The sequence below is a fragment of the Crotalus tigris genome, unplaced genomic scaffold (genome assembly GCF_016545835.1).
Source record: "Crotalus tigris isolate CLP2741 ecotype Arizona unplaced genomic scaffold, ASM1654583v1 scf7180000017744.3724543626:3957646, whole genome shotgun sequence".
Taxonomy (NCBI): Eukaryota; Metazoa; Chordata; class Lepidosauria; order Squamata; family Viperidae; genus Crotalus; species Crotalus tigris.
The window spans coordinates 3,443,479-3,464,334 of record NW_024096611.1 but is presented as its reverse complement, the minus strand read 5'-3'; the positions used below and the strand labels follow the sequence as shown (position 1 = coordinate 3,464,334).

Sequence of the window (20,856 nt, the reverse complement as noted above, 5' to 3'; positions counted from 1 at the left end):
GCTTCCTCAAAACAAAATAAAATGCAAGAACGTGAAGGTCATACATACTTTTTTACAAGTTTCTGCCAGTTTTGTTTTAAAAACTTCCAAGCTAATTGATATCCATAAGGATTCCTTCCAACACTAAAAAGTATAGAAGGAAGTTCCTGGGTCTTTATTATGTCACCTTGCAATGCTTGATCCATTAACCTAGAACATGATTAAACAAGTATTTCAATTAAGTTTGGACACATGAAATATATGCAGGTTTGTTAAGAAAAAGATGTCCCTTATTAAAGGAAGCAAGGAGTACAATAAATAATGCAGCTTTATAATTTGTTCTCTCATTGATTCGCTCGATGAGTGGATATCTAGTACTCCTCCAAAGTAATGATGATCTAATTTTCTTGTCTAAGCCCATCAGGCATTCTTGACAATATTGTTTCACAAAAAAAGTATTTGATTTATCCCATATTTCTAAGTGACTCACACACAAATGAATAAATTAAAAACAGTAATTTGTTTGGAAGTTTCTTCTTCTGTCTCTTAATATATGTATAGTACAATATATGCCAAACATAAAGGAAGTTCATATTTTGGAAAAGCTGATTGTGAATGTGGGTTAACATATAAAAAGACTTGCTAGCACAGGAAAATAGGGAGCTTAGGATGAAATCAAGAAAATAATGGATTGCAAAGGGATTTAGTTTTCAATAGTTCTAATATGTGCAATTAAAATATTTAATATAGATTTTAAATGACCAGTAATAGAATGAGATAAAATGGAATTTAAAAATGAATTATGTACAAAAGATGAATATATTATTGCTAAAATGTAAAAAAAATATTGAGATTTGAAATGGAGGAAAAGCAAGTTAAAGGGTCTGAAAGTCTTAAAGTTCAATGCAAACTTTTAAAAAAATGATGTACCATTGTTACATGACCCCAGAGAAATTGTCTAAGGTGGTGGCCCCCAACCTTTTGGACACCAGGGACCGGTTCCATGGAGAGAGGTTTTTCCACAGACCGGAGAGGGTGTGGTTTTGTGTGCTGCCTGCTTCCTGTGGATAAGGCTTCATTGTTTGTGTGGGTCGGTTTCTGGCATGCCAGACTGGTGCCGGTCCACAGAGTGGGGGTTGGGGACCCCTGGTCTAAGGTGTATAAAGATAATTCTAATCACTGTTGGAAATGTGAAAAACATGAAGAAACATTTTCTCATGCATGATGGACTTGCCAAAGAGCAAAAACATACTGGACACAAATGCATAAGCATTACAGATGATGATGCAAAGAGTTTTAAAAATTAATCTTCAGTTAAAACTAGAACTTTTCTTATTAGATTTTATGAACACTCAATTAGAAGAGGCTTGTGGACAATTGGTCTTATATAGAGTAACTTTAAGGCTATTATAAGCACAAGGATGGAACGCTACAGGCATTTAGTGACCATTCAAAGTTATAACAGCACTGAAAAAAGTGATTCATAACTATTTTTCACACAACTGTCACAGCATCCCCATGGTCACATGATCAAAATTCAGATGCTTGGCAACTGACTTGTATTTATGAGGGTTGCAATGTCCTGGAGTCATGTGATCACTTTTTGCAACCTTCTGATAAGCAAAGTCAATGGAGAAACCAGATTCACTTAACAACCATGTTGCTAACTTAACAACTGTAGTAATTCACTTAGCAACTGTGGCAAGAAAGGTAAGATGGGACAAAACTTAATAACTATCCCGCTTACAACAGAAATTTTGGGCTCAATTATGGTTTTAAGTCAAAAACATCAATAATGGATGAATGGATTGTAAAGATGGCTGAGTTTACAGAAACAGCTAAATTGACTTGTTTGATTAAGGAGGGAACTACAACTACTTTTTAAAAAAAGGCTGGAAACCCTGTATAGACTTTTTGCCGAAAAAAAATCAAAATGAACTGCTGGTGTTTGTTTGTGGGAAGAAAGGAACTATGATATACAATATGGGAGGTTAGAGATGGTAATAGCCATGTTTATAACTACTGCAAAGAAGATTTTAGTTATTTTAGACATTTTTTCTTGCTTTTTATTTTATTTATGAGACTTATTTATTTATTTTATTTATGAGACTTATATACCGCTTTAAGTGCAAGCACTCTCTAAGTGGTGTACACCAGTAAGCAATGTATATATATATTTACATTGCCCCCAACAATCTGGGTCCTCATTTTACCTACCCCGGAAGGATGGAAGGCTTTTTACCCTTTTATAGTATTTTTCTGTTATATGTTTCTGTAATTTTTAAAATCTTTGTAAAAACTTTTAATAAAAAATATTTATAAAAAAGCTGATTGTGAATATAGCATGGCTTTTAATAAAATAAAATTCTACTGACAAAAGATTAATAAATATTCAGCAGGGCAAAAGATAAAGATGAAGAAAATATAGTCTGGAACAGAAGATTAAAAGCTACTGTTTAGCTGTTTCCTACTCAGTATTAAAAAAAACCTGTCAATTGTTCCTTATTCCATTCAAGCTTGAGCTTCTCACTGACCTCAAAGGAATAGTAATATAAAACTGCATTTCTGTCTAGCACACGTTAACATGTGCAACTAATGTATAATTAAACAATTATAATTTGGTTATAATTGTCCCTCAGAAACAGTTATTGCGTAACTATTAAGTCAGTGCCCCAACTTTTTGGGCACTAGGGACTGGTTCCGTGGAGAGAGTTTTTTCCGCGGATTGGAGGGGGCATGGTTTCATTATGCTCCTGGTGGGATAAGGCTTTGCTTGTTTGCACGGCCCGGTTTCTGGCATGCCACGAACCAATGCCAGGCCACGGACCAGAGGTTGGGGACCCCTATATTAATTGATCATGAAAATGTTAAGAAATGGGTATTGAGAGAGCTGTAATGTTAATTTATGAACCAGTTCCTTTGAATTTAAAATCACCCATGTTATTTGAAGAATACTTACCACTGAAGCTTTTCTTTGTTTTGGCTCAAACACAGTACAACTTCAATCTGATTCTTTTCAGTATCGAATTCAGGTAACTGATACTTGCTAAAAAGGAAATCCCAGTTTTCATCTGTTTGTATTCCAACAGCATATACTGCCATCTTAATGTTATTTGGCAATCTGTAACAAATTGTGCTCATATTATTCTCCAAGAAAAAAATATTAAATTACTGCTATTTATTTGATTCAATTTGCAAAGTACATCTCCCACCAAGCAGAATTACAGACCCCTGAATGGTTGTCTCCTTCCTGAAGACAGAAGGATATTGTTTAAGCACCCTTAAAAAGTGAAATACATACTTCAGAGTTCCATCTGAGTTCTTCCATTTCATGAAGTACTCTTGTGCCTTGTCTACACATGGTTTGTATTTGCGTACACATGCAAACGTAAGTAAGGAGGTTCGAAGCATTTGCTCAGACACGGTACCTTCATCATCCCAAGACTGTTTGTCAATCATATTTTTAAATAGATTTACTATGTATGCCTAGAGCGATTTGTGAAATTAAAAAATCAGGTTGTAATAAATGTAAATCAATTATTTAAAGCAGTAACTAACAATTTTGTTATTCAATCAAAAATCATATATTCCTTGTATCTTTCATAAATCAGAAACCGAAATCTGGATAGGATGTAAACTCCCTATGGTTTAAGGAATAGTTTCTTTTAATAATAACATAGAAATTATTTCATATATGTAAACTTGCTTATAAAATTGTAATTATACATATATATGCATGCCTATACATTATTCATTAGAGTAGTCATAACGTCACTGTAGTCTATACAAAGAAAAGAGATTCCAACAAAAGAAAACATCTGTAGCTGAGGGTTGAAGTATGGAATCCTTGGCACAGTTTGAGCTTGTTGTTTGCTTGGAGACATTTCATTATACTCATTACATTATCAATGAAAATGAAGTTACCTAGTTGGGCAATTAAAATCAATTTCTTCTCAACTCCATAGAGAAGGAAGGACCTGTGAAAATTACTATTGTACTTGTTTCAACAATGAAAGTCTCTGCCTAACTGAAATGTTTTCCATAAATGGAAGGATTATGCTAGTTTACCGAAAAGACAATTTGGGGTTAAAGACTGTAGGTTGATGTGCAATAAATGCATCCTCCACCTTCAATTTCCACAGTGCTTAACAACTTCATTAATATTCCAAGGCCGATTTAGATCAGCAATACATTTGCCCCTCCTCAATATAATAATGTTATAATGTTATCCTGTTCTGCTGGAATCTATGTATAAAAAGTGTTATAGGTAGTCCTTGACCTATGCTTGGTTGCTTAGCAACCATTCAAACTTCTGATGGACCAGATTGGGGTACTTATTCCTATTTTTTACCCTTTTATAGTATTTTGCTGTTCTATGTTTCTGTAGTTTTTAAAATCTTTCTAAAAACTTTTAACAAAAATATTTATAAAAAAGCTGATTGTGAACATAGAATGGCTTTTAATAAAATAACATTCTACTAACAAAATATAAATAAATATTAAGCAGGGCAAAAGATAAAGATGAAGAAAATATAGTCATGTGGCTACATTTTAGACAATTGGCAACTGGCCCGCATTTATGGCCATTTAAGGTATCCTATAAGTCACATGGCTACATTTTACGATGTTTTTGCCAAAAAACAGGATATACTTCTGTTTTTTGTCAAAACTGTCCCATGGCAAACCACTGGTTTGCTTAACAACCGTGGCATTAATGACCACTGCAAAAAAGGTAGTAAAATCAGGTCAGTGATGTGGGAGATCCATTTTACAATGATTGTGACTTACTACCATGATGGGCAAGCTCCATTACTGTTATAATAGAGAACTATCTGCATTCTATAAAGAATTTATCTTTAATATTCCATTTTGAAATTCTTAAGTTTAAAAAGAAACAAAATAAAATTCATTTCAGATAGCATAGAACATATCCATTATTTAAAAATCTATGTAAGTTTTCAGTTTTGTTCTGCCATAACTCTTTATTTTACCTTTAATTGTTGATCTGTGTCACTTATGTTTGCCTTCTCCAACAGTTTGTACAAAGGGACTAGCTCATTCAGTCCTTGATATACAGGAGTAATTTCAGATTCATGTTTTAAGTATAATGTTAAATCAAGAGCTTTTTCAATTGACAGCTTTCCAGCACTGAGGAAATAGAAAATGTCTGTTTTAACAAATAAAAAAATTTTTTTGAAGGATATGAATCATCTTCCCTATGAATTTTCTAATTAACGATGTACTATATAATAACCAAATACATTTTAGCTTTTTTCTTTTTACCGTGATTAAACATAAATTTGTTATCAGATGAAACAAATCTTTTTTTTTTGTAATGAAAAAAATTTTAAATCTAAAAAAGCAAACTATTGTGTTATAGATAGTAAATGTACTGAAACTTAGCAATATGCTAGTTCTGATAGCTGATACACTACAGCTTCTCCCATGAAAGAGCTCTAAATTCTTGAACAATAGCTGCACTGGAATAGCTCTGTGGCCTTCAGCATACTTTCATTCAGTTTTCATCTGTAGTCGCAGGCTTTTTATATAATGTTTTATATGGCCTTGGATTATCTTTAAATCCCTTGGAACAATTCTCAACTAGGGATATCAGAACAGTACAAGGGTACATAAGTTGTCTGACATGCTAACTGTATTTCTCAATATACAAAAATTATTCCTTTTCTTAGGTCATGATATATCCAGCCTTTGGATACATTTAGATATTCTGTGTACTTCAACCAGTGCCTCCTGCACAAATGTGGAATATGCTTGTTTCTCAGAGAAAAACCCATCTTTCTTTTAAAGAAGTATCTTCTAAATGAGGCACTTCTTACAGCAAGTATCCATGCCTGCTTGCTTATTTAATTCCTTCCTTCCCCCAGTCCTCAAATATTAGCCATGTGCAAATGTTTTAACTCTTACCTCACCAGCTGGAATGCATTGTTAATGAGGCTTGCTCGATCATTGCTGCTTATTGTTTCATGATTGTCTTTTAACAGGCGAATTAGAGAATCCCAGCCATGATCTCCATAATGCACAATATAATAACCATTCATTCCTACATTAAATTTTATCCACTCCACTTCTTCTGGGAGGACTATATCATCTAAAATCAAAATATATCACAATTCACAGAAACACCTGATGTATTTGCATTCATTACATCATTAAAAATAAGGATTTCCTGCATTAATGCTCTTAAGAAAACATACCTTCAATATGTACCACACAATTGCTTTGTGGATATGCACCTGATTTTCCTAAAATACAATATTCCTAAATTTTAAACTTTTCCAAAAAGTATTAATGTTTCAATAACTAATTGAAATGTATTGTTATTTAATAGAGTTAAGCAAAATGCTTATGTGAGAAAAAAAAAATGCAACCTCACAACCTCATTTGCCATTCCAGTCTCTATTCCAAGTCAAAATGGTACATTTCAGGTTTGGGCCAACTTAAACACTTGTACAGTAATGTTTTGACTATAAAATTTTTTGTACATGTTTAATGTTTGTAATCTTATGTAGGCCTCCACCATTTGAGTTAAACTTACTTGTTTTGGTTGTCAGCAAGAATCTCCTAACATCATTACATTTATTGGTAATATATGTCAATGGAATGTGCCACAGACTCCTGAAAAACAAAATCAACACTGAGTTTTTGATCAGATTGAATTATTTTGAAACAGATAAAATGAATGTATTTAAAAAAACTAAGGTGCATCACTTTGCAGGATAAAGGATATAAACATTAATTTGGGGAACAGGACACATTTATGAAGGTGAAAATAATGTTGTGTACCTAAAAAGAATTGAAATGGTTGATTCAACCTTCCTCCCACATTAATGCCAATTATTACTATTTTAACAATTATCTAATGTTTACTCTGGAGAAAACTGAATGAGTAATTTTCTGTAAGAAAGAGATATATGCATAAATTTATCTGCTTAGCGTCCTATGAGTTAAAACAATCAAGCAGGTTCCTGGAGAGGAAGCAGATTCATCAAGTAGATTCCTAGAGAGGAAGCAGGGAGAATTTAACACAGCAGCAGCCAGACTTTTTCAAAAAGTAACCCCTCCAATTGTTTTTTTTTTTTTTTTTGCTGAGAGACAAGGTTCTTTTGCGAACTTGTTTCAGCAATTCCTGTCATTCCTAGCAACTGCGTGCTTGGATTTCAGCAGGTGCCAGAGCAGAGGGGTAGAGGTAATGTAAGCTGAGTGGGCTGCCTCTGGCAAGTGGGAAGACCCAGTGTGGGCTATGCATGAGTATCTCTCCACTCTGGGGGTGAAAATCCTGCAAGCAGGGAAGATTTTCAGTCTCAGAGTGAAACTTCACAGGTCTGCCCTTATTTTGCAGAAGCATCCAACATGCCTTATCCTGAATTCCATCTACTTAATGACACATGAGATCACTTAACAACTGCAAGTGGGAGTGTCAGAACTGCAGTTGTTGAGCGAAGCAGTCAAATGGTATCTTACTAAATGACTGCTTTGCTCAACAACCCAGATTCCAGTACCAATCATGGTGCTAAGTATCCATATCATAAAGTAGAAACAGTAGAAAATATAATCATAAACAAGTCTCATTTGTTCATCATTACCCAGCTGATGAAGAAAAAGTAGCTTTTTTTGAATAATGTTCTTGTTGTAGATGGACATTTTTTCCTTTAATAGTAACGGTCACTAGAGGAAATCCTTTCTGGAGTGTCCAAGTATTCATCACTGCCTGTACATCATGAAGCACAGCTTTGGTCCAGTGCTACATAAAAGTTACAAAAATATTAACAAAAACATAGGCATGTGCATTGATAAAGTAGTAGTCATAGAAATTAAAAAATACAAGTGTGCCATATGTTAATAATTTGCAAAATCAACAATGTAATGTCCTCAACCGTGATACTCTTTTCAGCAAAAGAAAGCAATGTTTTAAGGCTTCTTGCAACAATCAAGTAACATCCCTACTAAGTTCCAAATTCTTCATTTTTATTTCCAATTATCTATGTACCAGAGAAACAAGACCTCTTTTGAATTATTTTCTGTAGCTATGCAGTTCTAAACAATATCTCAGTTAATATAAGAAATTATTTGCTACATCGAGAACGAATAAAACTTGTGTACTTCTGCTTTTTCTTCCTCTTCCACATCAGCAAAGTAATGAAGCTTGGTAATTTACATTTTAATCTGCTGTAATTTTCCAAATAAGATGATGAAATTTTAAAAATTCAATTTAAACAATACTTTATTTAAATGATGGTTTGAGAACAAAACTAGTGCATTCTTTTTTTAAAAAAACTCAACATACGTGGCCATGAAAGAAATCTTACGGTTCACCATATTTCTTTCATTGGAAAATTTTATATTAGAAGAGAACTAGAACAATAAGTAACTGCAAAAAAATCGTAACTATCAGGGGACCCACAGCACTTGTTATGTTTTGCCTACATGCTAAAAAATTATTTGTGAAAGCAACCTGATAAAACTACAAGCTTTTTGAGAGAAAAGCTTGTAATGAATACAGTCCAAGACACATATCTGTGATTCTTTGAAATATTTCAGAACATCCCATCTAAATTAAAATATCTTAATTCAAAGATTGGTGGTGCTTCACTTAGACATTAGCTTTTGTCAAAATGACTGCATAGTACCAATCAGTTTTATTTATTTAAAATTTTTCTTTCCAAGTTATTGTACAATGCACTAAAAAGTGTTATGCAAAACAATAACATATTTGAACTTGAAAGATTCTGTTTTGAGTTGGAAACTGCTGTTTTGACCTCAAAACAGAGTCACTGAGTTCAGACTTTTTCAGAATGATTGGAGTAGTACTCAAAAGATCCAGTAGATAAGATTTAAATAATCTATATCAATTGCATACCTTACAAAAGAAAAGAATGTATCACAACTTCATGACATAATATGGATAGCCACCCAGATTTGCTGAACAATGAGATAGGCAGCATATATATTAAATAAAAGAAAGAAAGAAAGAAAGAAAGAAAGAAAGAAAGAAAGAAAGAAAGAAAGAAAGAAAGATAAAAATGTATCTCACTGAGTTTAAGACTCTCTCCTTGTTTCTGATACAAACTCCATTTTGTATGTGACTTCCATCAACATCTGGACAAACCTAATCAATAAACAGTTATTAAAGATATCACAAGATGAACATCAATGCTGCTCAAGAAGATTTTAAAATTAGATATTTTGAAAAAAGTAATTCTTCTTAAATACTTGCATCTGATAAGCTGTCCCACAGATCTTTGTTTTTTGTGTTCTGATAACTGAATCGCAACAAATATTTCACAAGACCAGCTTGAAAAACTTCTGGGCTGAGATAGTCCTGTAGCATATTGAGAATACAAGCTCCCTGTAAAGAGAATGAAATAATACAGAATACATCTGTTTTTTTTCATGTTTAGGGATTTGGACTAATATATGTCCATATAGTCACTGATTATGGTACTAAATTCTATTTTTTATCTCTGCAGATTGAAATTAATGACCCTAAAAATGTTTCTGATATAGAAACATTGATTTCTGGTTTTGATGACTAAAAATAAATGGATAATGGATAATAAAAACAAGAGAGGGTGAGGTTTATTTATAATCACAAAGTGGCAGAGAATTTTGTAAATGTGTTTATATTATCTATAGAGGAATTCTGAACCTTTTTTCTATTTTTTCCATTCAATTCTTTCAGCGCTTTTTCTTTTTTTTTCTTTACTGCTTCTGCACTTTATGAGTTTGCATTAGTTTTTGTGTTTTTAAAACTTTAATAAAAATAATTAAAAATAGAGTATCATATAGTCTCACCATCTTAACAATGAATATGAAATTCACTTTCAGATATAAACGCAGTATCCAGATTTATTAAACTTGGCCAAAATTTCTTACCTTATCATAGGAAACATCATCAAACATTTCTAAAATCTGAGCTGGATCTTCAACAGGAGTCGATATAGGATGTGAAGAATTTAAAGCATCTACTTCCATGGCATTAAAATACTTATTTAAAAAGTAATCTTCCTGAACAAAGAAAGAGAAGCCAAAAGTAGTCGTCTGAGATTTTTGAGTTTATTTTTAAATGACACATTGAGATGAACTTACATTTAATTATTTATAAAGAAATAATACTTTATTGCTTCATTTATGACTTCAAGCTGCCTTATACATATTCTGAGTAACATTGCTTTTGGTAGGAATGGAGAATTAGCATATGTAAGTGGTCAAAGTGAAATTAAACTTTAATTCCCCCCCCAAACTGGCCTCCAAATCCAAACTGTGATTAATTTCACCAAAAATTAAAGTATGCAAAATAATTACTATATCTATTTATTTGCTGATAAAATGATTATCTTTAATATTACTGGGATTAAATGTCATTATTCCAATTCCAGCATTGAATTAAATATTGATATGCTAATATTTCATCCAATTGATGAAGCAAATTCTAGTCCAAAAAATCTTATGCCATAATAAATTAGTCTTTAAGGTGTTTCGTATTATTTGTCTGAAAATATTGGTCTCAGTAGAAAAAAGATAATTTGTTTTCTTTATGGGCTGAGAACCAATGGAATGTTGGCAGACTCCAATCAAACATCCCACTTCCCAAAAGAAAAAAAGGGACAACAGGAAATAGTAGGAAATAACTCCCTTATGTCCTAAATAACTTAGAAAATAATAATGTTAGTATTATGGGAAAGTTTATATAATTCACTATATTTTTTTTCTTTTAATAACCCTATAACCCCGGATCGGAACTCAAGCCATTTACTGGCTGGATGCCCTTCCTGATGCCTAAGCAGTTTCACAGCAGACAATTACTCATTATGCCCAGAGAGAGAAATATCTTCCACTACCTAGGATTGAACTCACAGCCTCCAAATTATGAGCAAGAGGTCCACCTCTAGGCCTATCATGCTGCTCACACAATTTACTGTATAATTATTTTCATTAATTATAAAGTTTCGTGCTGTGCTACACAATCATGCCTGCAGTCTAAAAACTTTGCTGAGTCTGCCTTAGTGCAAATCTACAAGGAGAAGAAGGTGTCTGTTTCCAGTCCTGGTATTTTCTTGGCTTATTATTAAAAATGGGAGGGAACCCCCCCCCCAATACTTACAACTTTCAGTTCTGGATGGGTCTTTCTTACGGACACAAATTCCATAAACTTGGCAAAACCTTCATTAAGCCAAAGATCATTCCACCATTCCATGGTAACCAAATTTCCAAACCACTATAAAAAAGAACATGTAGCAAGATTGAGACAATTCATAAGACGCTAATCAACTTGAAAATGTCCATTTTATAAAGAGGGAACAAAGTAAAGGTATAGCTTGGCACTGCTCTGAACCTACTCAACAGTCTCTTGTTTATGAACAAAAAGGAACTGTTTTGTGTGGCAACAGCTAGTGCCTTTCGTAAGAAGACTACCTAATGTTTATTGTTTATGAAAACTGAGCATTCACAACAACTCCAGTATAAATACCAGCAGCTAATCTAGCATTATGAGCCTTTAGACTGATTATTTGGCTTTGACTGGGTAGTAGTTTTTAAGACAAACTGAATTTCTGCAGGAATGTACTTAGAAAAACCAACACTCTTACTGAATTTCTATAGGATGGACAGTCCAACTACCTCAAATAGAAGTATTAATATTTACATCTAATCTGGTCAAAAATAACCGGAATATAAGCAGGTGCATATTTTTCCTTCTGTTGAAATCACTAAAAGGTTATTTATCAAATTTATATCGATGTTTATGTCACAAAACAAGTGACTTTGAGTGGCTTACAACAAAGCTTATGTGGTATTGCTAAAACTATATGCAGCACATTCACTGGTGAATGCAAAGTAGGTACCCACACTCTCAGTGAAGAAACTATAGACTAGAAGATATTCTTTCCAAACTATATACAGAAAACATACTGTAAATTCTGTTAGCTTTATGAGAAAAAAATCATATATGCTGGCTTGAGTCATTTATATAAATGTCACAATGCAACAATCAACTTATGTTACTTCTCTGATTTCAGAGGGAATTGTCCAGATAATTAAAATATAACCTTCAATTTCATATCTGAAAAACAGGCTACGATTTACCTGATGAGCAAGTTCATGGGCTACTACCATAGTAATTGCAAGTTTACGTGATACTGAGGATTTTTCAGAATCATATAACAAAACAGATTCCCGGTATGTGGTCAATCCCCAATTTTCCATTGCACCAGACTGAAAATCTGGAATAGCTGCTAGATCTGTAATGAAATGTTATTTTCTTAAAATCTGTTTACACCCCATCATACACCTGGAAAAAAGTACATGCATGTGCACACACAGACAACTAATATAAATTCAAATATTTAGTGATATGGTAATTTTTCAAAAGTAACCATAAATCTTTTTGGCCTTTTAAAAAAACATTCTTCAGGTTTGGGACATTCAATTAAAGAACATTCAATTAAAAATGATACATTGAACAAAGATGATAGCAGCATCTAGATACAAGTAATGCTTGAGACTGCATATGAAATGTTCCCACAAAAGACTGTTTACATATATAAATTTTATCTAGAACTCTTTTTGTGGGTGATTTTTCGGACAGAACTTCATCATATTAAACTCAATAACACTCAACAGGATTGCAATCTGAAATTCTATTTTTCAGTGAGTTGGTTTATTGATTAACATTATTGATAATAAAAAGATTTTTAAAAAACTGTCCAACTTCCTAGTAGGAAACTTAACACAAATTGGAACGAACGTTGAATTGAATAAGAATTTATTTTGTGTATGTATGTATGTGTGTGTGTGTGTGTGTGTGTGTGTGTGTGTGTATATAAATAACACATCTTTTTAAAAAATCTAACTCTAAAGGATTTTTTAAATATTAAAAAATGACTTTAAATTAGAGAATTAATCTGGCTGATTAATATACTTTTCAGCTGTTAACAGTATCTCAGAATAATATATACCTTGTTTTGGCAAAGGATATGCAATGCCAAAATATCCCTCAAAGAAGTCTAAAAGTTTCACTGCTGCATCCAAAGCATATTCTGCTTGTTTGATTTTGTGTGGCACAGTATATACTGAAACCTAAAAAACACAAGCATGAATGGATTTTGACGCATCAAGATAGGTTTCTCAGAACGTAGTCCCAAGTACCACAATCAGCACCCGGAATTGCATTGGGCAGATCAAAGAGATAGTTTTGTTGTATTTGCTTCCTATTCTGTCTTGTTTAGGATGGGAACAAGCCAAAGCTTGTTTCTTGTCATTCAGCTAAACAATAGAATATTTGTTCAGTTACTCAGCAGAAGCCTAGTGTAAACAACCGAGAACAGTTCTGAATATGTAGCATTACTGTACTACTTTATAAACCAATGTCAATATTTTTTTTAAAAAAAACCCTATGTTCAACAGTGTGAAATCAATTGCGCAAGTCTAAGCATTTATTATATTTGATCAATAGACTTGGGAATTTCTGAAAAATTAGTTAAAATTAGATTGTTCTCATTTTCAGAAATCATTTTATAATTGCAATCTTGTGCTTGAATCTGTATAAATATTTATACAGATAAAATCAGCTGATACTAAAAGATTACCTTAATTCCACGTAATGTCTTCTTGGTAACTGATTTAAAGTCTGAAATAATGAAGGCTACTAAGTAAGTGCTCATCTTTACGCTGATGTCAAACTGGTCCTCAATAAGCCATTCATTAATGTTTATTGATTTCACCTAAAATTTAAAAAATACAATTACTTTTTGCTTCTAGTTGACAACTTTAAGACTGTTTGAAATTAAGTCTTTTATATTTTTGTTCAAATTGTCTCATTGCACAAAGTTTACAAAAACGCTATGTTAATGTTACAAAATCTTTTGCAGCAAAGGCTATACTTGCCAATGTATGCCTATGCAACTCATTAACAGTTATGAATTAGCATCTTGTATAGTGCAGTTTAATCCAAATCTACATACAAGAAAGTCTCATTAAGTTTAACTGGACATCTTTCAAGAAAAAAAATAAAGTGTTGCAGCTCAAATTAACAAAGAATGCCACTTTTGAGGATGCAAATAATCTTGATTTCAAGTTTTTCTTACTTTTTAAAATATATTAACAATGATTTTTCTATTTTCACTTGATGTGAACATTCTTTGTATAATACAGTATATATGCACAAATTTTGTATACTTGAGTCTTTTTTTAAAAAAAATATTTTTCTTTTATCTGCCTTCTAAAATATTCAAAAAATACATATACCAAAGGCATATTAGATAGTGCTAGGTGCTTTGGGCTTCTTCTGATCTTAACAGAAAATGTTGCTTTTAGTGCAGGTTCATCAAAGCAAGGAAAGGCCATACGCGCAGCTGTTGCCTCAAACTGGGTTGAAGCAAGCACCCTGGAATTAAGACAAAAACAAGTAAATTTAAACTGATTAGCAGATAGACATACATTTACTAATCCACATTTCACTTCAACAATATTACTTAACTTATATTTATAGATCAGGAAAAAAATATGAAGCATAGTCATTAATAAGGCAAGCCTACAAATGTTTTTTGGAAGTAGGTTCATCTGCTTCGTGGGCTGTATTCTCAGATATGTGCACAGAAAGTTAGTCTGTACCGCAACTGCTTTTCTAGAATTTACAACTTGAAAAGTTCTCTCGGATTGCCTGTTTAATAATGGATTTGTTTTTTTAATGGATTCCATGATGAAAGATATTCCAAAGATTCATTTTGGGAGGGAAAAGAAATGCATGAAATTAAATAACCAATTCTAGAATACTGCACACACCCCTTTATAAATTAGCATTAAGAGAAAAGATGAAGAATGAACTCTCTACCAGAATAGGTTTACCACCTGTATGACAATTTGCTAGAATGGAGCAACAAAATTAATGTCCCAAATCTATTTGAGGAACAACCCCAGTTGTCTTAATTAACTGAATCCTATGGTCATGAGATGAAGCAATTTTTTTGCCAGCTTCCCACAATCAAAGCCAGTGGAGAAAGTAGTAGCAAGTTGCAAGTCCCAGGCCAGAAGGCAGATAAGTGGCTGCTGCCGGCTGTGGGAGAGATAAAGAGGTGGCAGGACTGCAAGGGAGGGTCAGGGAGGATGTGCAAAAGTCACAGCATGTGTTGAGGAGGAGGTGTGAGAGGGCAGGGGAGTTCAGAAAGGTTTGTGAGGGTGCAAATGGAGGAGTGGAGGGAGACAAAGTGGGGAGAGGGTCAAGTGCATGAGGCAGCAAGAGGCTGTGTCAGAAGTGCATTGCGGGTCTCAAAACTGTATGCAAGAGGTATGATATGGATTTAGTGCACACGATCTGAGACAAATAAGGTGTGGATTGGGGAGGATGCACACATGGGTCAGGGAGGGTAAGCGAGGACTGGGGAGATTAGAGTGTGGGTTGGGGAAGATTCAAGAGACATAGCAAGGGTCAAGAGTGTGCAAGTAGCCAGCACAAAGTGAGTGCAGAAGGGTGAGGGAAGAGTTCACAGGTAAGGAAGACTTACCCCAGTGATTTATGACCTTTTCTGCTGGGTTCCCCACTGGCTTTCTAGGGAAACCAGCAATGAAGGTTGTAAATGGAGACTGCGTGACTTTGGCAACCAGTCATAAGTGTGAACTGACTGTCAAGTGCCCAGATCACAATCACATGATCACAGGGGTGCTAGGACAGGTGGCGCTTCAAGGAGCAGTTGTAATCACCGTTCATTCAGTAATATCATAACTTCAGACAGTTGCTGAATGAATGATCATACTTGTAAATATAAAATAAGAAGAAAAGTTATATAGTCAAATAATAAATACAGTAATACAGGGCTTACCTTGTTTCCCCTTCCAGAGTTCTATACGTGCTTTTATAAAAACCATGAAAACTGTCAGATAAATTGGCAGAGTACTCAATGCTAATAATGTAACTCTGTCCAACTTGTAGAGGTTCAGCAGAAACAAGTGCTATCTGCTCAAATGGTGGATGTTCTAAAATCATCATCCCTTTAGCTGTATCAGCGCTGTCCTTGGTGTTGTGGATAGTAGTTTTGGTTATCTGAAGATATTTGCTATGAAGGATGATTGAACTAGTTTGCTCTGTTATTAAAATCTCTATTTTGGACAATCCAGTAAAAGCCAGAGTTGTGAGATTCGGATGAATAAGAAGATCATAATGAACTGGAACAACATACTTTGGAAGTCTAATTTTATCCCAAGGAAAAGGATTGCTTTCATCTCTAGCAAATGAATATGATGTCTCACATAGAAAACTTAGAATGCTTAGCAATAAGAACATTTTACTCTTCTTCAACATAAAAATCTGATCAGGAAGCAGCATTCTGATGCCAGGTTACTATGGGATCCAGAATTAGAAATCTAATAAAGAAAAATAAATTCAGACAATATAAACATATTTTATGAAATGTTGACTATCATTTATATGGTATAGTTTCAAAGGTGTTACTCTATATATTCTTTTCTATCTAGCAGGCTGTCTTAAAGAGTATACAATTTTGTTGAACTATAGATTTTCAGAATGACACCTAATATTAAAATAAGGGTAACTAATTTTAAGGCAAAGTGTACTTATTCACTTTGTTAAAGTGTAAATGACTAGTTTTTACTTGTTAAAATACAGCAATATGTACTTCTAACTATGGGAAAAGAAAATTATCTTCAAAATGAAGCTTGAAAATAATATGGTCAAACAACACCTGGAATACTGTGTGCACTTTTAGTCACTATAACAGGATACTCAGGAACTGGGATAAGTTTATAAAAGAGCAACAGGGATAGTAAAAAAATTGGAGGCTAAATCCTACAAAAAATGGTTAAAGGAACTTAGTATTGTTTAGCCTAAAGAAGAGAAGACTATAAGGAGACGTGGTAACAATCTTCCAATGCATGAAAGGATGTCATAGGGCAGAGAGTATAATCAGGGGTGTCAAACTGCTGGCCTGTGGGCTGGTTGCATCATGAGGAGGCCGCGCCCACCCCAGCTCTGGCAATGGAAAAAAACTCACAATGCTGCGGCATGTCATGTGATCCGGTGAGTTTGACATCTGTCATGTGGATTTATTCTCCCTTAGCTCTTAAGGGTAAGACAAAAGGCTAGCTTTACAGAGAGAGATTCAAACTTCAAATAAGGAGGCATTTCCTGACTGAGAGCCATTAAGCAGTAGAATAGCCTGCTTCTTAATGTTGCTCATTTCCTCTGATCTTGACATCATGCTATGTTGATGTAGTCTCAAACTGCATTGGCTCTTTTGGCAGTTGTGGTACATTGATGGTTCATGCTTAATCTGTGATCTATCAAGACACCCAGAACATTCTCGCAAGTATCATTAAACCAAGAAGTGCCTACCTGTGTGTTTGGTTTCTTCTGCCTAACTGAAGAATCTTACATTTCTTATAACTAAAACATGGTCTAATGTTTTGATCTATCAACATCCTTTTCAATCTTATCTCTTTCAATCAATTTTGTGTTATCTGCAAATATTATGAGCGTCCCTTCTGTTCCTTCACTGAAGTCATTTATTTATCAAATTTATTTGTCCACTGATCTTACACCAGGCAATTCTGGTTGGCATACAATGAAACCAACAATTCTAAAAAACCACTTAAAGCAATTAAATAAACATACATAAAAACAGGATAGTGAGGGGATTAAAATTAGAATGTTATATGTTGTGCATGGGCTTCCTGCTGCCACGGTGATCCCCACCCCTTAACGAAACAAACCACACTTTGAGGAACTTTTTGAAAGGCTATAAGGGTTGGGATGCTGTTCCAAAGAGTAGGTGCTGCAACAGAAAAGACTCATCTCCTAGGTCAGTGATGGCGAACCTTTTAGAGACCGAGTGCCCAAACTGCAACCCCAAACCCACTTATGCATCATCAGGTGCCGGGTGGGTGTGGCCCATTGGCTGGGCATGGCTGCAGTGGTAACGGCAGACTGGGTGGGACTAAAAAGTTCAATCAATCAATTCCAACTTTGCAAGATCTTTTTTTCCCCTGCCAGAAGTTGAAATTGACTGATTGATTGAACCTTTTTTTTTTGCACACGGCGGCGGAGGCCTAAAGCGAAATGGTTTTATAAAACCCAGCTGAAGGCCTAGGACTGGGGCGACAGCGCACGTGCCTACAGAGAGGGCTCTGAGTGCCGCCTCTGGCACACATGCCATAGGTTCGCCATCACTGTCCTAGGCCCTGTCAAATGGAACTCCTCAGCAGATGGGACCCAAAACATCCTTCTCCTGCTAGAGAGGCAGGATTTTACACAGATTTATAAATATGTTTATACAGATTCTGAAGAGTACTGGGCCCACTAATACCACACTGCATGCCTCTCCATGTGGACATAAACCCATGAATGATCAGATGGTGGCTACAGTTCAACCAAATCCATCTGGCAGTTGAAACCACCCATCTCACATTGTTTCAATTTATGAAGAAAGAGACTATACTCTACTTAGAAACAGCACATAGTACTAAAAAAGATCCAAAACGTTCTGGCTGAAGATATTCTGTACCTTCTCAGTGCAAAAGTACCAGTTTCTTTTTAATCAGTTTAATACTCTTTCCTTCAGAATAACACCAGTAGTGGTGTTAAGTCCTCTTTTACCAGTGAATCAATGAATTCTCTAAACTACCTGTTGCTATTTTTATGTCGATAATCTGATTTCATCTTCCTGATTTCCAGCTGGTAAACTGAAATTCAAACATTATCAAAAGTAAAGCTATTCATTCGTTTCCTTCATATCGCCTTGCAAGTTTATCTGTGAGCCAAAGGAGAGCTTCTACCAGGACTCCACAGACGCAGATGGACTGCATTTGCACGATATGCAGAGATCCAATTTTCTAGCTTCTCGCGGGGGAAAAAAATAATTACGCCGCTCGGGTTGACACCACGCGATACTACACGCTAAAATGCAGTTAGCTATCTGATAGTTCAGTGTGCTGCGAGAACGCAGTCTGGGGGGGGGGGGGAAGGGAAGCGCTGTACCAAAACCCCACGTAGAATAACCAGAAGCCACTGCCGTTTTTTCGTCGGTCCCTGTACCGTATCGGAATCGTATCGGTTTAACGACGACGCACAGCGGCGAGGCAAGCCTCGCAAATTAGGGAGCCCTCAGACTCAATTCAGCACAGCGAAACGGGGCTGAAAACCCTTCGCGGAGGGCTTTGAAAGACTCCAGAACTGAGCGGGCGTAATGGAGTCGTCACTTTCAATATTGAAACCTGATAGTTAAACGGAGGGAAATTAGGCCTCTTCTCTTTCTTTCCCTTCCACGAATGTAATTTCTCTCTTCTGACTACCTTCTTCTGTCTTAAGACAAGCCTTTAATAGGGACGCCTTTTTTTACCTGCTCGAACCAAGACAGCCGCCAACCCCACCACTGCCGCTCCGCTGCTCCCCTTGGCTTAACAACGAAAAGTGAAAGTGAAACGGCCAGGAAAGTGCTTACCCCACTCAGCCTCTTGAGGCGCCCTACGCGAGCGGGCTCTAAAGCGAAGAGCAACAAAATATTACCGCTGTGTAGTCTTACTCTTTGTTACTACGGTTTGTACGCTGCCCGGGGAGTCCTAGGAACATCGGTTTTATTTATTACATTAGTGTTTCTCTACCTTGGTCACTTGAAGATGTGCGGACTTCAATTCTCAGAACTCCTCAGCCAGCATCTCACATTTTCAAGTGGATAAGATTGAGAAACACTGCGTTAAAAGGGGCCTGCTTCAGAGCACGTTAATCAGTTTTCTTATGTGTCACCTGCACGGTATTCATTGGATTGACATTTTTATTCTTTCACCCCACCAGAATGTTGGAAAGAAATTGTGTAAAGTGGTTCAGAATTTTACCCCATCTCTCTCTGGACAGGAAAATTAGGAGAAAAACAGAACTGGATATGACTGAATGTGGTGTGAAGAAAAAGACAGCAAAAGAACGATCAGCTTATAAAACTGGCTGGATAGCCAACTGAACCAGACCAAGGCTAAGAGGAAAATGAATAAAGACATTTAAAAAAATCATAGTGTAATTTCCTCATTTGGAAAAGGCAGCAGGGTGACAACTTGAAGTATTGCTTCCAGCCTAAGTCTCTTCCCTTCCACTCATTGACCCAAAACAAAGATAGGATTAAGTGGTTGGAAAAACTTAATGCTAGGAATGTATGCCCTCCTTTAAAAAAAACAACACAAAACTCTCCTGTCTCTGGTGGGGCTATTCTAGATCACTAAACAACAGCAAAGAATTATAGGAGCTTTAATCAATACTTTGGTTTTGGTCTCATTAGAAACTCATATATGTACATTGCCACATATTTATCTATTTTTGCAGATATTAAAATACCTGGTGTTTGTTTTTATGTTTATTTGCAATGTTTTCTTTATTAAAAAGTATTTTTTAAAAAAACGCACAGTAACTTCATGCTTACCGTCACAAGGGGTAGCTGTTTTGCTACTTTCATTTAGTCAAGCACTGAAGTTAATAAAAAGAATATTTCGGTAAAATAAAATATAAATATAACAGAAAATATAACAATGGTTTTATATTCAATATTTTATTTGATTTGGAAGAGTGTACAAGTTAAACATTTTGTGTCATAAAAATGACTAGTCAAGATACTGTTATACCAAAATTTAATATTCATTATTTGTCTGGGAAACATTAGTACATTCTTTTTACAGAGCCAGAATTAAAGAGCTGCTTTGTGCAAATAAAATTATGCCACAGAAGTTAATCTGAAACCCCCCCCCCCTCATTTTATGTTCATCTGCTATTGCAAATCCTGTGGCTGCTCTTCTAGGAATATCTTTTATTCTGGCAATAGATTTCAATAGGTTTGATTATAACGAATGTGCTGTAAAAGTTTCTAAGCC

General features: G+C 34.9%; 1 protein-coding gene across 2 annotated transcripts in view; it reads right to left on the bottom strand.

Annotated features, from left to right (window-relative positions):
• ERAP1 (endoplasmic reticulum aminopeptidase 1) overlaps nucleotides 1–19,444 on the bottom strand; it is a 30,936-nt gene extending 11,492 nt beyond the window's left edge. Inside the window, exons 1-17 of one of the 2 annotated variants that reach the window (XM_039340416.1) lie at nucleotides 19,344–19,444; nucleotides 15,813–16,353; nucleotides 14,242–14,380; nucleotides 13,584–13,718; nucleotides 12,954–13,074; nucleotides 12,082–12,236; nucleotides 11,102–11,215; nucleotides 9,874–10,005; nucleotides 9,215–9,346; nucleotides 9,032–9,106; nucleotides 7,584–7,741; nucleotides 6,536–6,615; nucleotides 5,905–6,088; nucleotides 4,971–5,127; nucleotides 3,281–3,465; nucleotides 2,939–3,100; nucleotides 49–189 (exon numbers count right to left, since the gene is read on the bottom strand). In XM_039340416.1, coding sequence (XP_039196350.1) covers nucleotides 49–189; nucleotides 2,939–3,100; nucleotides 3,281–3,465; nucleotides 4,971–5,127; nucleotides 5,905–6,088; nucleotides 6,536–6,615; nucleotides 7,584–7,741; nucleotides 9,032–9,106; nucleotides 9,215–9,346; nucleotides 9,874–10,005; nucleotides 11,102–11,215; nucleotides 12,082–12,236; nucleotides 12,954–13,074; nucleotides 13,584–13,718; nucleotides 14,242–14,380; nucleotides 15,813–16,315 — 2,573 coding nt within the window. In that variant the 5' untranslated portion in view covers nucleotides 16,316–16,353; nucleotides 19,344–19,444. The remainder of the gene's footprint in view (nucleotides 1–48; nucleotides 190–2,938; nucleotides 3,101–3,280; nucleotides 3,466–4,970; nucleotides 5,128–5,904; nucleotides 6,089–6,535; nucleotides 6,616–7,583; nucleotides 7,742–9,031; nucleotides 9,107–9,214; nucleotides 9,347–9,873; nucleotides 10,006–11,101; nucleotides 11,216–12,081; nucleotides 12,237–12,953; nucleotides 13,075–13,583; nucleotides 13,719–14,241; nucleotides 14,381–15,812; nucleotides 16,354–19,343) is intronic. The other variant, XM_039340417.1, reaches the window with a different exon arrangement.
• Nucleotides 19,445–20,856: the final 1,412 nt, after the last annotated feature.